This window comes from Bos indicus x Bos taurus, chromosome 22, assembly GCF_003369695.1.
Source record: "Bos indicus x Bos taurus breed Angus x Brahman F1 hybrid chromosome 22, Bos_hybrid_MaternalHap_v2.0, whole genome shotgun sequence".
NCBI classification, from domain to species: Eukaryota; Metazoa; Chordata; class Mammalia; order Artiodactyla; family Bovidae; genus Bos; species Bos indicus x Bos taurus.
Genome location: NC_040097.1, coordinates 7553704 through 7570256, shown reverse-complemented (window position 1 = coordinate 7570256; position 16553 = coordinate 7553704). Strand labels below are relative to the sequence as shown.

At 48.5% G+C, this 16553-nt stretch overlaps 1 protein-coding gene across 1 annotated transcript; it reads left to right on the top strand.

The window, feature by feature from the left end:
• Positions 1-7577: 7577 nt before the first annotated feature.
• Positions 7578-15773, top strand: LOC113880747 (C-C chemokine receptor type 1). The gene is made up of 2 exons (XM_027523279.1): positions 7578-8626; positions 12024-15773. Exon 2 carries the CDS (start codon positions 12089-12091, stop codon positions 13154-13156), a length of 1068 nt encoding a protein of 355 aa, XP_027379080.1. The 5' UTR covers positions 7578-8626; positions 12024-12088; the 3' UTR covers positions 13157-15773.
• The last annotated feature ends 780 nt before the right edge of the window (positions 15774-16553 follow it).

Below are 16553 nucleotides of genomic sequence, written 5' to 3'. Positions count from 1 at the left end.
TGACTTGTACATGATTGAATTTGAACTTCAGGCGAATCAGACCAGCCTTTCGTGGCCTATTAAACATGCTTTAGCCATTAAAAAATTACATTTAAAAAATTGAAATGAAATAATTTCATTTCATGATTCAGACATCCCAAGTGGAACTACATGGCTATTATGAATGTGTGTTCAGACACGTTTCTAAGTTACTGAAAACCTGAATTCTCTAAACTTGATCATACTTCACAACACCATCAACCGTCTTCTAAACCATATGTACTAGCAGCTGCCAACTGCACCCATATGGTCTCAATGTCCTCTTTTTAAGTATGAAAACTCCTACTTTAAAAATAGTAGTAGCAAATGAGACAGCTCAAGCTATATAGCCACTGAGCAAAAGGCTACTTGGTTACTAAATATATAAGTAAAAAGTAAACACTCCAAAACTTAATTTCCTGATTGCCATCTAAAATACCACTCTTTTAAAAAATATTTCGAAGGTGTTATTTAAACGTTTTCTTCATTGTAATACATCTAATAATTTTGAATGTTTCTCCATGTGCTACAACAAAGCAATCAAAGATAGAGGTAATGTTTTCTGAATAAGAAGTATTGATGCTAAGCTTGAAACTTAGGATTCTTTTCAGCTCTGTCCCTTCCCCAAATTAGGCAGGACTATGCCCCCAGGTCAGTAGGAAGTAACCAGAGCGGTTTATCAACCCATTCTCTCAAAAAGTTGGGGAAAATTGAAACAAAGGGAACTAAAATTGAGTTTCCTTACCAAGTTTATGATTAACCTCTCAATCTAAAACTTTGTTCCCTTTCTTGTTCTCTGTCATCAAGACTGAGGAATCTAAAGCTTTATTTCCTTTTCTGTTCTCAGTCCTCAAGACTGAGGAGTATCAAAGAAAAAGGGAGGTTAAACAAGCCTCTGTGTCCTTGAAATAAAATGCTGACTAAAGAAAGTGCTGCACTGAATAGGCCAGTAAATTTGGAAAACTCAGCAGTGGCTACAGGATTGGAAAAGGTCAGTTTTCATTCCAATCCCAAAGAAAGGCAATGCCAAAGGATGTTCAAGCTACTGCACAATTGCATTCATATCACATGCTAGTAAAGTAATGCTCAAAATTCTCCAAGCCAGGCTTCAGTAATACGTGAACTGTGAACTTCCAGATGTTCAAACTGGTATTAGGAAAGGCAGAGGAACCAGAGATCAAATTGCCAACATCCGCTGGATCATCGAAAAACCAAAAGAGTTCCAGAAAAACATCTATTTCTACTTTATTGACTATGCCAAAACCTTTGACTGTGTGGATCGCATAAACTGTGGCAAATTCTGAAAGAGATGGGAATACCAGACTACCTGACCTGCCTCTTGAGAAATCTGTATGCAGATCAGGAAGCAACAATTAGAACTGGACATGGAACAATAGACTGGTTCCAAATAGGAAAAGGAGTATGTCAAGGCTGTATATTGTCACCCTGCTTATTTAACTTATATGCAGAGTACATCATGAGAAACGCTGGACTGGAAGAAACACAAGCTGGAATCAAGATTGCCGGGAGAAATATTAATAACCTCAGAAATGCAGATGACACCACCCTTATAGAAGAAAGTGAAGAGGAGCTAAAAAGCCTCTTGATGAAAGTGAAAGAGGAGAGTGAAAAAGTTGGTTTAAAGCTCAACATTCAGAAAACGAAGATCATGGCATCCGGTCCCATCACTTCATGGGAAATAGATAGAGAAACAGTGGAAACAGTGTCAGACTTTATTTTTTTGGACTCCAAAATCACTGCAGATGGTGACTGCAGCCATGAAATTAAAAGACGCTTACTCCTTGGAAGGAAAGTTATGACCAACCTAGATAGCATATTCAAAAGCAGAGACATTACTTTGCCAAAAAAGATCTGTCTAGTCAAGGCTATGGTTTTTCCTGTGGTCATGTATGGATGTGAGAGTTGGACTGTGAAGAAAGCTGAGCGCCGAAGAATTGATGCTTTTGAACTGTGGTGTTGGAGAAGACTCTTGAGAGTCCCTTGGACTGCAAGGAGATCCAGCCAGTCCATTCTGAAGGAGATCAGCCCTGGGATTTCTTTGGAAGGAATGATGCTAAAGCTGAAACTCCAATACTTTGGCTACCTCATGTGAAAGAGTTGACTCATTGGAAAAGACTCTGATGCTGGGAGGGATTGGGGGCAGCAGGAAAAGGGGACGACAGAGGATGAGATGACTGGATGGCATCACTGACTCAATGGACGTGAGTCTCAGTGAATTCCGGGAGTTGGTGATGGACAGGGAGGCCTGGCGTGCTGCGATTCATGGGGTCGCAAAGAGTCGGACATGACTGAGCAACTGACTGAACTGAACTGAACAGACAAAGGGGCATCCCAGATGGTGCTAGTGGTAAAGAACCCACCTGCCAATGCAGGAGACATAAGAAATATGGGTTCCATCCCTTAGTGCAATGGCAACCCACTCCAGTATTCTTATCTGGAGAATCCCCATGGACAGAGGAGGCTGGTGGGCTACAGTCCATAGGGTCGCAAAGAGTCAGACACAACTGAAGCAACTTAGCACACACAACAGGCAAGGAAAGAGGGCATTTGGTAGACATGTGAGAAATGAGATGGAAGGGAATGAATACCAGCATGCAGCAACCATGAATTAGAGCTCTCAGAGCAGATAGAGTTGGTGGGTGCATATGTGTACATGTGACGGTCTGCAGCTTAGATCTGAGGTACAAAGAAAGGATCATACTCACCGTCTTCATTCCTTCCTGAGTTCCCGCCTAGCAGTGAGCCAGCACCCAGTGCTTGTAGGTACTGTTTCAGGGAACTGTCACCGGCTGGTTAGCAGCCCTTGGCATCTGCTTTCGTGGGCTCAGTGGCCATGCTCTGGGCTCTATGGACAGGAACCACCCCCAGAGGCCCCTGTATTGAAGTAGGTTGTGGAGAGGAGGAAAGAGGCTGGGAGGAGATACAGTGCTCCCCCTTTGTTCATAGCCTCTCAAATCCTGCCCCCCAGTGTCTGCTTCCTGCTGAGCAGCTCCCTGAGGCAGAAGAACTACAGAGAGGGGCTGATCCCTTCCCTGTCACTGTTGCCTAGCCCTACCCAGGGAGGCCAGGTGGAGGGACTGTCTCCTGGTTTCACTGCCGAGAATCCAGCTCCCAAGTGGATGTTTTCTTACAAAATGGCTGCGAGCTTCCTTGTTTCTAAGGACCAACAGCAGGAAGAGACAGCACTTTTTGTTAGATGTCATCATGCCTGGATGAGCTCAGCCATCTCGTGGCCGTGAGCAGCGCTGATCCGTGTGTGTTAGAAAGATGGTAGTGCCCTGGGTCCTGGATAAACTGCACAGCTGTTGCTAATGTGCTCTCTGGGTATCTGGACTGTAAATTTCTTGCAATTTAGCCATTCAGAAATGCTTACTGTGGGACTCCTGGCAGTCCAGTGTTTAAGAGTCCACCCTCCCCATGCAGGAGGCACAGGTTCCATCCCTGGTGAGGGAACTAAGATCCCACATGTTGCAGACCATGGCCAAAAAATGCTTCTTGAGCACCTGCTGTGTGGGGCTACAGCAGTGGACAAAAGAGGGAACATTCCTCAGGAAGCTGTCATTACATTGAGAGAAACTGGACAACAACTACATATTAAATATATGTAACCCAGAAAGTAATAAGTAAATCTGGGAGGGGGGTCATTGACTTCTAAGGTGGGAGAAGAGGAGATTCAATTTTAATAAGATGGTTAGAGAACACCTCCTGAGAAAGCATTGCACGCGTGTAGAAATGAAGGAGGTGAGGGAGCAGGCTTCCCGGGCATGTGGGGGAGGGGCATCTTGGCAGAGGAAACAGCACGTGCAAGGGCGCTGAGGTGGAAAGGCACCTGGCGTGTTCAGAGGCACCCTGGGAGGCAGTTTAGCTGGAATGGAGTGAGCGAAGGAGAAACTAATAGATGAAGTCAGAGAGGGGAGGAGGGAGGTGGTGAACCGCCTTGCAGGCCAATGTAAGGACTTGGAGGAGGTGTGCCTGACCTGAAGTAACCCTTGAGGAATCCCTCCAGCTGCTGTATTGGAAAGAGACTGTGGTCTTGCTTGGTTTGGACCAAACTGGGGCCAGTGGGTAAAGCAAGAAGGGATTGAAGTCTTTGTATGTTGAAAGTAGAGTCAACAGATTCTGCAAAAAGATTGCAGGTCAGGTTCCAAAGAGTGGATTCAAGTGATACTCCAAGGTTTTGGTGGCTTCCATCGGAAGAATGGAGCTGCCATTTACCTCCAGGTGTGGATGACAGCGACAATAAAATTTGGAGAGAAGATCAGGAATTCTATTTGAAAAGCTTTTGAGAAAACCAGGTGGAGACATTGAGCAGAGTGTTGGGTGTGAGCCTAGATTTGAGGGAGCTGGGCAGGCTGGAGATGTACATTTGGGCCTCTTCAGAGTGGATATGACATTTTCAGCCATGAGAGAGAATAGAGCCATCAAAGGTGTGACTGTAGATTGGGAGGAGAGGGGTTCAAGGACCATGGCCTGGTGCATGCCAGGAAAGAAGCCGGAAGATTGAGCAGAAACCAGCAGCGGGAACTGACAAGGGGCTGCCTGAGAAACGAGGGAAAAGCCAGGAGACCGGGATCCTGCACACACACAGGAAGAGTATCAAGAAGAGGGAGCAACAATGGTTTCAAATGTGCTGAGCTGTCAGGTCCAGTGCAGCCTGAGATCTGACCATTGGATTTAGCCACATGAAGGTCACTGATGACCCTAACGAAATCACTGGGGGCTAGGGGAGAGCAGGTTCTGGAAACTGGGGTGAAGTGGAGTTGGATGCAAATAAAGACAGCTCTTTTGAGTATTGCAAAGAGCTGTGCAGAAATGAATCAGTAATTAGATGAACTTCCCTGGTGGTCCAGTGGCTGAGACTATTTGCTCCCAATGCAGGAGGCCCAGGTTTGATCCCTGGCGAGTGAACTAGATTATGTATGCCACAGCTTACAGATCCTACAATGAAGATCCCATGTGCCACAACTGTGAATCAGCACAGTGGAATAAATAAAATATTTTTAAAAAGAAATGCATCAGTAAATAGAATTGAAAGGGGAATCAAGGGAGACTTTGCTTGCTAACTTGTTTGTTTCTTTACTTATTTGTTTCAGATCAAATAAGAGCTTTGTGTGTATACTGATGGGAATAATCTGGCAGACAGAAAAAAACTGGTGATACTGGAGACGATGACTAGAATGATGCCCTCGTGCTGATGAGAGAGGATGTGATCCCGGGCAGTGTGGACGAGATGGGCTTGGAGCATGGAGAATCCATCCGCATGGCAGGAGGGAGGCAGGTAGAAGGGCCAGAGAAGGGTGGATGGGAAGGGAGGTGGGATATGTAAACAGTCTCTTCTGAGCCTTCTGTCTTCTTGCTGACGTGGGGAACAAGGTCATCAGCTAAGACTGAGGATGATGGAGGTGGTGCTGCAGGTTCAGGGAAAAGGCAGAAAGTGTGCCATAATGTCTAAGACGGGGAAAGCCATTGATGGGCATGAGGGACCCTGTGCATGTGGCCATCAGTAATTTAGGGGGGTCCCCGTCAGTTCCATTGTATGGTTTCCTCCAGCCACGTTCAACTTCACAGTGCCGGTGGGGATTCGGATCTGATCAGGACTGGGTTTGTGCCAGGTGGACACAACCAGATCAGAAAAGAGTGAAGGCGTTGAGGATGTGTGTATGGGAGGGACTGTGACGATGGCCCCTGGACTCTAAGGTGGAAGTAAGGGCACGAGGAGGCTGAGGGTCAGGAGAAACTGACACGTCAGTGGTTACACTGGGGTCAAAGCACCACTGGAGCTGAGATGCTCGAGGAGTGAGAAGGAAAGGTGGGCGGGGCGCGAGGGGCTGGGGTGTCAGGACCCGAGAACCCCTGGAGCTGAGACGCTGGAGGAGTGAGAAGTCAAGGTGGGCGGGGTGCAAGGGGCTGGGGTGTCGGGACCCGAGAACCCCTGGAGCTGAGATGCTCGAGGAGTGAGGAGTAAAGGTGGGTGGGGCGCAAGGGGCTGGGGTGTCGGGACCCGAGACAGAAAGGACACAGATGTGGATGATGGTAAAATCCCAGGATTAGGGAGGATCAATGGAGTGAGTGGCTAAGGATGGGGCAAGACAGGCCCATCAGAGGACAGGAATTCCAGGAACCCTGGATGAGGGAGCTAGAGGAAGCTGTGCTTTTGGCAGAAGATAAATATGGCTTCAGAGCTCTTCCATCTCAGTACACACTGGCTTTTACAATGTGACTTTATTTCTTCCCCTGAAAAGGCAGATTCTATTTCCTGACTGCCTTGTCTGTGGCTTGGCTCTGTGACTTGCTGTGAGTGATAGACTGCAGCATAGGTGATCCTCTGTGGCCTCAGAGACTTTTCCTGGAGATGCGTTATAGGTTCTTCTCATGCCTGAGACCGTCATGCATAAAGCCAGTCTGGCCGACTGGAAGAGGAGAGCCACGTGGAAAACTGAGGCACTCCAGTCAGCAAGCAGCGCCCACCACCAGACGTGGGAGTGAGTCTACATGGGAACATCCGCCTAGCTCACAGAATCATAGAACAATCTCCTTGTGATTTTAAGCCCCAAAGTTTTGAGATTGTTTATTAGGCTGTCAAAAAAGAGATGCATGTGAAAAGTGAAATCAAGGATTATTACAAGAGAGCGTTAGAGAGTAGTACCCAACCTGAGCTAACATCCAAGGTTTCTTTTCAGAAAACTGTAGTTTCTACTTATTTATTTATTGGCTGTGCTGGGTCTCCACTGCTGCTCGGGCTTTCCCTTGTGGCAAGTGGGGGCTGCTCTCTTGTTGCGGTGCCTGGGCTTCTCATTGCAACGACCTTGCTCATTCCAGAGCACAGGCTCCAGGGCATGTGGGCTCAGTAGCTGGGGTTCCCAGGGTCTAGAGCACAGGATCAGTAGTCATAGCACACAGGCTTAGTTACTGCGTGGCATATGGGATCCTCCTGGACCATGGATTGAACTCATGTCCCCTGCACTGGCAGGCAGATTCCTATCCACTGAGCCACCAGGGAAGCCCAGAAAATTATGGTCTCTATTCTTTTTCATTGTTGAGCTATTTTGAGTGGTGCCTTGCTGTTTATTGCCCAGATGTCCAACCTATACGATAAAGTGTGAATAAGGGAAACTCTACCACCACCACCACCACCCCCCCAAAATCTTAAAGCTCTCTGAGCTCCACCACCTGCCTGTCACGAATGACTTCCTGCTATAGAGAGTGGAAGGCTTCATGGAGGAAGCGTCTCTTTGGTGATCCGGGCGGGATGAGAGAGATGTGCATGGACGACAGCACCCTCTTTGACTTTGCAACCTGACCCACACAAGGGGGCAGCTGAGCAGAGCAGAGGGACTACTGGACGTTTGCCTGTGGTTTGTCAGGTTGGGGGTTGTAGAATTCTGGCTGGAGGGCCAAGAGAGCCTATGGCATGAGAAAGGGTGGCGGAAAGAGAGCCTGGGGAAGGAAATTAAACAAAGAGGAATGGAGTGGGAGGGTGGGGGAAGAGATGGGGTGATGGGGAGGTGGCAGAGGGCTACTGCCTAGGAGCCACTTGTACACCCCAAAGGCCCTTCTGTCCATCTGTGGGACGCTCACCCATTGGGCTTTGGTGTCTGAATGTAACCTGGGACCAGAAGCAACTTCCTTGGCCCTGGAGAGAGAGAGTATGTCCCAGGATTAGGCAACAGAGAGCGCTCCAAGGTCAGGACGCTGCATCCCCTCTCTTGGAAATTAACCTGCTGGTGCAGCTTTTGAATCTGAAAGGTGCGCCTCATTGACAGACAGGATCCCTGCAGCCCAGGAGCCTGGCCTCACCCTTCTTGGTTACACAGAGCATAAGCTTTCTAGGATATTGACATTGCGACAGGAAGGAGAAGCAAAGAGAGGACTGGGTCAGAATCAATTGTCATGGATGAGATGCAAAAAGGAAATCTGTAAGATCAAAGAGAAGGGGCCAGACAGCCAACAGCCATCCAACAGACCTGTACTCTCTCCAGGTGGGAGGCTCTTCATCATAGAGCCGCTCCCTGGGGCTTGTGAGGCAGACTGGGGAGCAGAGAGGGGCGGTGAGCAGTTGCTGGCACAGGCACATAGGGGTGGCAAAGAGAAATGACCCCCTGCCCTTCTAGGGCTAGTAGAGCCAGATTGTTTTGAAGACCCAGAACCCAGGTTTTCTGTTTAAATCCTTCCATTTGCAATCTTTAAAAAAAAAAGAAGAGGAAGACTACTTACTGAGGGCAAGAACTCGATTGCTTCAGAAGCTCCAGAAACATTCACTGCCACCCACCTCACCCTGCTCAACTCCACCCAGCCCCACCACCCAATCCCCTTAAAGCAGAGTCGCCCGAGGAGAAGTACAGCTGAGTGAGCAGGAAAAAACCTTAGAGTGAACTTGGCATTCAGGAACTGGACACCCAGCAGTACAAGAAAGAAGATCTTTGTCCCCTTCTTGTTGTTCTGAAAGCCTGAGACCCGGAGTTCTATCTCCATCATCACACAGGAAACTGACAGCTTCCGACTCACTCAGGACCTTGACCTTGAATTCTTAAAGCATCTAAAAGCTTCAGAAACAAACACTTTGTGGACACAGTCCCCTGAAGCCAGAGTAAGTAGAACTTGTCTCTTCGGTCTTGTCAGTTATTTTTGAAGGCACCGTTGTTTGCATGTGGCCAGATTGGACTGTAGTTCTCCTGTTGCAGGACATGACTTGTTTATCAGTCCGTCTCCACAGAGATGGGGAGTTCTTTGAGAGCCAGTCAAATGCCTAAGTAACCCACCAATGCATGAAAGGCAGTGCTTTGTATAGCAATACTGAGGGTGGATGGATTTATATGAGTGCTCAGATGTAAAATAGGGTGTTGTTTTTGTTTTGAGCTGATTCTTGTTCTTTCTAAAAACAGTATACTTTCTTGTATGATTGCTTGTTGATGACTAATTAAAAAGTCAGCCCACTATTAACATACTTTCTGGCGAAAGCTATTCAAGACACTGACAATTGCCAAATTTCCCCATGTACTCAAAGACCAAACACGGTATAAGAGGAAATTGCAGCAAAAGGATAATACTAATTAGTAAAAGCTTTGCAGATGCAAAGATGATCTGATACTGAGACAATTTCTTAAGAGGCTAGACTCAAGGAGCCCCAGAATCAGGACTGTAGACTGTCTTTGAAGAAAGTAAGATCTCACCCACCAGAAGGTGGGCAGCTGGCCAGGTGACCTCCTTGTGGGGGTGGGGGGGCGCAGGGGAGGGCAAGGGGCATCCATTCTGTTCTAAAGAACAGGAAGGTCAGAATTTTGTTCTGAAGAGAAGCGACACAGGGGCTACTTGGAGGCATCTACTTCAGCCTTTCCTCCAGTAGGTCTGGAGGGTCCCAGACTTTCAGGATTAGAAATCCCCAGAAGTTTGCACAGCCGACCACCAGGTTCTGTGCCCCTCACTGACCCTTAAGTCCCCACTCTGGCTCCAGGACAACTCTAGGCTATTCAGACTGAAGGGCATGGATGCACTGGTAAGTGTTTATCAGCTAATTCTCCTGAGAAACGTGCCCTGATTCCTAGTGATGGCCGATTCCCATATGTAAATATTCCCATTCTGGTTGACTTTGAGTCACCAGCATGCTGGATGCAGAACAGCTGCTCACGGCTGGCTCTTATGAACCAGTAGAAGCCAGCTCCTGCACCCCACCAGGCCTGGGCATCTCCCACCACCACAGACGGCCCTTTGTCTGTCCAGAGGCTTCACCAACTCCCAGGATAAAGGGTGCTGGCGCTGGACCACTGGGGCAACGGCCTGGGGCAGACGTTAGTAGCAGGCTGCAGACGGACTGGCACGTGACATGGCAACATGCTCCTTGGGTCTCGCCTCCAGGGCCTCACTCCAGGCCATCTCCCTTTAGGGACAGCATGCCCAGGAGCTGTTTCTGGTGCCCAGCAAGTGGGGAAATAGTGAACTGGCTTGAAGGTGGGAGTGGGTGTGAAGTGACTCTGTTCAGGTGGCCCCTGACAGTGCTGACGCAGTTTGCCTCCACCTTTGCCAGCATTCCCCAGAAACTGGGCTCACGGGCTCAGCCTCGCACCCCTTGCTGTCTGTGCTGCCCCTGCTAACACAGTAAGCCTGAGAGCCCACCCAGAAGTGCTGACTGCCACGTGAAGTTGTCGGCACTGGCAGGGGCAGCAGAAATCAGAAATTGCCAGCACAGCTTGTTTAGTGAGTGGCAGCCTGGGTTTCTCCAGAAAGAGGCTTGACTGGCTGTATGCAAGTTCAGAGATGGAGGAGAGAGCCCTAAGGATGGATTGGATGGGAAATGACCGCCCCCCAGCCTGGGGGCCCAGCAGCACCTCACCCCCCTGTGCCTTAATCCCCGAATGCCACTGCAGAAATGTGAATTTTGTGAGCAGGAAGCATTCATTAAGCTCTGTGGAAGGAGGAGCACTGGACTCTCAAGATTTTATATGGGAATTATGATGTAGGTACCACTCACTTTACTGATCGATGTTTAGGTCGAATCAGTTAGATTGATGGCAGCATTTTGGAAAGTTCCCAGTGCAGTGCAGATGGAAAGGACTGTCAATGTCCATCACTCTCAAGCAGAATTCATTTTCCAGATTAACTACAGGGAGACTTATAGGGAGTGGGGTGCATCCTGGTGGCACCAGGCCTCAGAGCAGGGCATCTGCAGGGAAGGAGGTCCCCTCGTATTTACTGAGAACCTGATAATTTCCAGGGGAAGGCTCAGACATTGCCTTACATTAGCCCTGCAAGGTAAGGGTACTTTCCCACGTTACAGATGAGGAACCGAGGCTCAGGGAGGTAGGTTAACTTATATGAAGTCATAGAGATGGTAGGTCACACAAAAACCTGTGCTCCCTTTGGGGAGGAGTCTTCAATAAGTGATTGGAAAGGATGGAAGGGAGTGCTGAAAAGCAGGGGCTGGAGATGTTCTACAAAGGCAGGCTACCTAGTAGTTTTAGTTTTGTTTTGAGGCAACCCTGGTTAGAAAATATCTAAAGATTTTTTTTTTAGGAGAATTCCGCCCTGTGTCTGGTCACTGTGTGCCACTTCCTGCCTTGAGGCTGTTCTGAGCCTTTCTTTCCCCAGGGCCGCCTCTCCTTACCACATCACCCCACTCCTCCCAGACTGTTACTGACTCCCCCTCATGGCTCTCTCAGGGGGTCTTCAGAGAACCTGGGTGACCACAGAGGACCGTGTGGCGTAAGTCAGGCCGGCGGATGGGTTGGCCTCCTAGGATCTCACTATGGCGGCACTGTTCGTGTTTGCTGTAGGGTAATTTTTGCATCGCGATACATCCTCGGCCTGGCTACCTAATGGCAGTAGTGACCCCCGGTTTTTGTGACAACCGAAAAAACATTCACATTTACCTGTGCCCCCACGGCACTGTATCACCCCTGGCTGAGAATCTTTTTAGCCCCCAGAGCCAGAAAGATCTGTTAGTAAGTTTTGGACTTTCGTCCAGAACCGTTTTCCTTCCCAGCCTCCTCTGGGGAGGCCACAGTGCAGTCACTGCCCTGTGATTGGGGAGGAGAGCAGGGGGTTTCAGGAATGGGCCTGAGAGTGGCACGCACCAGGGTTTGAGCTCCAGCTCTTGTTCTCAGCAGCTTTGCTCCCATCTTGTGTGCCTTCACCTCTAAAATGGGGAATGACCATGGTGCCCCCTCAAGGGCTGTTTATCACTGAGCCCAACACCGAGTCCGTGGGAAGCCCTCGGAGAGCCTTGGTCGTGAACACGCGTGAGGCCTCCCTTGTCCTCCCCTGTCTGCGCTCTCCGTCCTCTGGACGTCTCCTTCAGGGCACTCCCTGCCAGAGCACTTGGGTTAGCGATGTGTGCACGCCCTGTTTGTTAGTGTGGTAGACTACAGGCTGCATGAGGGCAGAGGACCTGGGTCTCCCTGGCTCCACAGGGCGTGGTACACAGTACGCACTAGTAAGCAGCTGTCCAGGGGTTAAGGACGTGTACTCACTGCCTTGTTTTTGTTGTCCAGGGCCCACTGCCTCTAACGGCAAATACATACGGAAACATTTCCCTTGACCCGTGGGAGGAGCCAGGATGGAAACTTCAACCACCGCAAAGGACTATGACATGACCACAGAATACGACTACGGGGACACGACCCCGTGCCAGAAGGCACAGGAGAGGGCTTTTGGGGCCCAGCTGCTGCCCCCCTTGTACTCGGTGGTGTTTGTCATTGGCCTGGTCGGCAACATCCTGGTGGTCCTGGTCCTCATGCAATACAAGAGGCTCAAAAGCATGACCAGCATCTACCTCCTCAACCTGGCCATTTCTGACCTCATCTTCCTCTTCACGCTGCCCTTCTGGATCGACTACAAGGTGAAGGATGACTGGATTTTCGGAGATGCCATGTGTAAGTTGCTCTCTGGGTTCTATTTCATGGGCTTGTACAGCGAGATCTTCTTCATCATCCTGCTGACCATCGACAGGTACCTGGCCATCGTCCATGCTGTGTTTGCTCTGCGGGCTCGGACTATCACGTTTGGTATCATCACCAGCATTGTCGTCTGGGTCCTGGCCGTCTTGGCTTCTGTCCCCGGCTTGTACTTTTCCAAGACCCAGTGGGAGTTCACCCACCACACCTGCAGTATTCATTTTCCTCCTGAAAGCTTCACAAAGTGGAAGCAGTTCCAGGCTCTGAAACTGAACATCATGGGCCTGGTTTTGCCTCTGCTGGTGATGATTGTCTGCTACACAGGGATTATAAAGATTCTGCTCAGAAGACCAAATGAGAAGAAGGCCAAAGCCGTGCGTCTGATTTTTGTCATCATGATCATCTTCTTTCTCTTTTGGACGCCCTATAATCTGAGTGTGTTCGTTGCCGCTTTCCAGGATTCCCTGTTCACCCGTAAGTGTGAGCAGAGCAGACAGCTGGACCTGGCCATTCAAGTGACGGAAGTGATCGCCTACACTCACTGCTGCATCAACCCTGTGATCTATGTCTTTGTCGGCGAGAGGTTCCGCAAGTACCTGCGGCAGTTGTTCTACCGGCTGGTGGCTGTGCACCTGGCTAAGTGGTTCCCCTTCCTGTCCACAGAGAGGCTGGAGAGGGTCAGCTCCATGTCTCCCTCCACAGGCGAGCATGAACTCTCTGCTGGGTTCTGACTCAGGCCCCTGGAGGCGGATGCAGGACCCAGCAAGAGCGACCTGCCAGGCACGCTGGCTGGGGAGGAGGCAGCTTGGTCTCCCAGCAACTCTGTCACCTGATGTGGGATTCTAACCACATGGGGTTGAGGGGATTCCAAGCTGCTCAGGACAAAATCACTTCTGGCATTTGAATTTTCTCCATGAACTTCTCTTTTGTAGAAAGGAGATGAATACATGAAATGGGACATCACAGAAGACTGGGACAAAGGATGATAGAGAAGGGCTTAGTCCCAAACAGGAGTTCAGATTTGTGAACATTAACATTAATTAGTGAACCAGCCACTGAGCATCCACCGCCTTCAACACCGGTAACCTTGGAAACTGATTTCCACAGCTGCCTCTGCTCTGAGCTGAGAGCCAAGCAGGAGTCTGCGGCCTCCTCCATCCACTCCACCCAACCCCCATGGCGCTTGGAAACCATGAGGAACCTCGAGCTCCTGATGGAAGAACTTGATACCTAGCATTAAATAGGATTGGGGAACTGCTGTTGGCAGTGGAGCTAAGAAAGCCCTTGGGTAGAATTTTTATAGCTACTGAACTGGAAGAATTCAGGCAGTGGGCTAGACACAGACCAAATGTATAAGATGCTGTACTTCTGTCTTTGTGAATATTTTTCAGAATCTCTCTTCCCTATCACTTGAGGGATGCAGCAGTAATTTCTGAGAGCTTTATTGCGGGAATTCTTATGAGGCGACAGGAGACAGGGTCGCTTTTCGTCCTCTGGACCTCCATGCAGGCCTTGTAGCTTATGGATCAGAGTTCTGGCTGCCACCTTAGACCCAGCACCAGGACAGTGACCTCGTGTGCAAGTGGACAGGGTTTGAGGCCGGCAGGGAGGGCAACGTCTACCAGGAGGGGTGGCGACTCTGTCAGTGTAGGAAGTCAAGGAGCCCTTAACTCAAAGAAATTCATTTACCCTAAAGGTCCTTAACGCCTCAGCTCTCACCTGAAGTGAGACATGTCTTTATTCCCTTTTCCCTCAGTTGTACATTTCTCTAAAAAATAATTTTTCCAATAACATAAATCGTTGACTGGAAAAGCTTAAAAATACAAACAGAAAAAAGACAAACAAATGTCAAAATCATTCATAATCCCCTAGGCAGAAACAGCACTGTACATTCTTTGATATCTCTTTTACTTTTATCTTCCCTGTGCCTATTTATGTTTATAAGCAAGATGACCTTTGACTGTGGTTACTCTTCTACTATTGTTGTCTTTAAGCAGCAGCATGTTGGGATCACTTTCCCAGGCAATAAATCATTTCTAAGCTTCGGCGTTGGGACCTGCGCTGAATTCTACCTCTGGAATGAACCCTAATTCATTTGCCAGTGTCCTCACGATTGTTCGTGCAAATCAACTCAGCCCGGCAACAGTGACCAAGGACCTGCTTTGTTTAAACCCAGCACTCTGAGCCCCAGGAGACACGGGTGCAGAAGGGCCGTCTGCCCTCCCTGAGCTATTAGCACAGTGCAGTGGACAGGTGCATAGACGTTAGCCCAGCCCCAGCGGGCAGGGGGACCTGCCTCCGAGCCCACGGGGCCAGGACAGCAAAGGTGGGGCAGGACCGCCTCAGTCAGAAAGCAGCCTAAGTGAACGGGGGTCCTACCTAACAACACAGTGACACCACTGAGCGGCCTCTTTCTGGTGGACGCTAGAGTTTGGGGGTCTTACCAAATCGCTTTTTCACTCAGGGACCTACTGTGTTTTCCTCTTTATGCAAAGAAGATGATGTCATGAAGGTGTAGGGAATTTGTGTGCAAGGAGGAAGCAGTCAGTTTGCACTGGGCTTATGCTTCCACACAGGAAATGTGGGCGAATACAGGCCTCAGGGGTAAGGTCAGGGTCAGCTCTCCACATGTAACCCTGCCAGCCTTTTCTGCAGTGTGAAGAGGAGGTTTAATGGAATTAAGAAACATTTGTTTACTACTTTGGTAAAATAACACTGAATCAAAGTATAATATTTGATCCACTACAGTATCACAATGAGAACTATTTCACAACATTCTCCAATTCAAGTTTTGAAATAATACTTATTTTTAAACTTATTACAATGGCAATCTATGTTCTTTGTAGAAAGCTGGAAACAAGCAAAAAGCCCAAAGAAGAAAATGGAAGCACCTGTTATTCCACTATTCAAATGAGGCCTCTTAGCATATTAGTAATTTAGTGCATCACCTTCCAGTATTGTTTTCTAAATGCATGTGCGCACATGGGTGTGCACACACACACAACCAATCACACTTAACATTTGTTTTGTGTAAACTCAATGAAGTTTAACACATAGCAAGCTCGGTAACTGCTGGTTGAATGGATGACTGTTTCATTATAAAATAAGGATTAGAGTAGTATATACACTCTGAGGCTGTTCTGAGGATTAAATGAAATACAGGAAGGAAAGTGGGGGTGACCTTTCTCCAGCTCCATCAGATGAGAGATCTGACTGCTCCTGCCAGACACCTCCTTGGTCACTCAGGACACCTCCAGCCCTTCCCAACAGGGAATGCCTGTCTCCCATTCCCTCCCCTCCCCACTCCTGTATGATCAGAGCCCCGCCTCATTATATTGTTGTTCTTAACTCTTGTCTCCATTTCATCCTAGACAGAAAGATACTGTTTTTTCTCCAGAACTCTTTGAGTTCAGTTCAGTTCAGTCGCTCTGTTGTGTCTGACTCCTTGTGACCCCATGAATCACAGCACGCCAGGCCTCCCTGTCCATCACCAACTCCCGGAGTTCACTCAGACTCACGTCCATCGAGTCAGTGATGCCATCCAGCCATCTCATCCTCTGTTGTCCCCTTCTCCTCCTGCCCCCAATCCCTCCCAGCATCAGAGTAGAACTCTTTGAGAGCAAGTTGCAAATAGGATCCTCATCACCTGTTAGCATAATACTTTGAGATAATTTTATTTAGGCAAGGATGCACTCCCGCACAGTAAAATCTAGAGACTAACATAGGTGTGGCGTCACCATGTAATCCACAGCCCTGTTTCTGATTTTGTCCACTTTGCAAGCAATGTCCTTTAGTGTCCCAGGATCTGGAACCACTTGTTCCATGTAGTCCCCTTGTCTTTCTAGTTTCCTTCATTCAAGAATATGGGCTTTTTGTGACTTCATCACTTTGTAACACAAAAAACTACACTTTCACGGTTTTTTTTTAACCTGACAGGTGGTTCCTTGTTTGGAATTTACTGATGTTCTCCCGTTTATTAGATTCACATATTCAAAAAATCAGGACAATCACAGCAGTGATGCTGTGTTCTTCTCAATATCAGAAGGCATATGGTGCCAACTCGCCTCACGACTAAAGATGTTAAACTTCATCCGTTGTTTTATAAGGTGTTTACCAAATTTCCCCACT

What these genes read in the sequence shown, in the direction of transcription:
- LOC113880747 (XM_027523279.1), top strand. Translation starts at nt 12,089, where the DNA reads ATGGAAACTTCAACCACCGCAAAGGACTATGACATGACCACAGAATAC.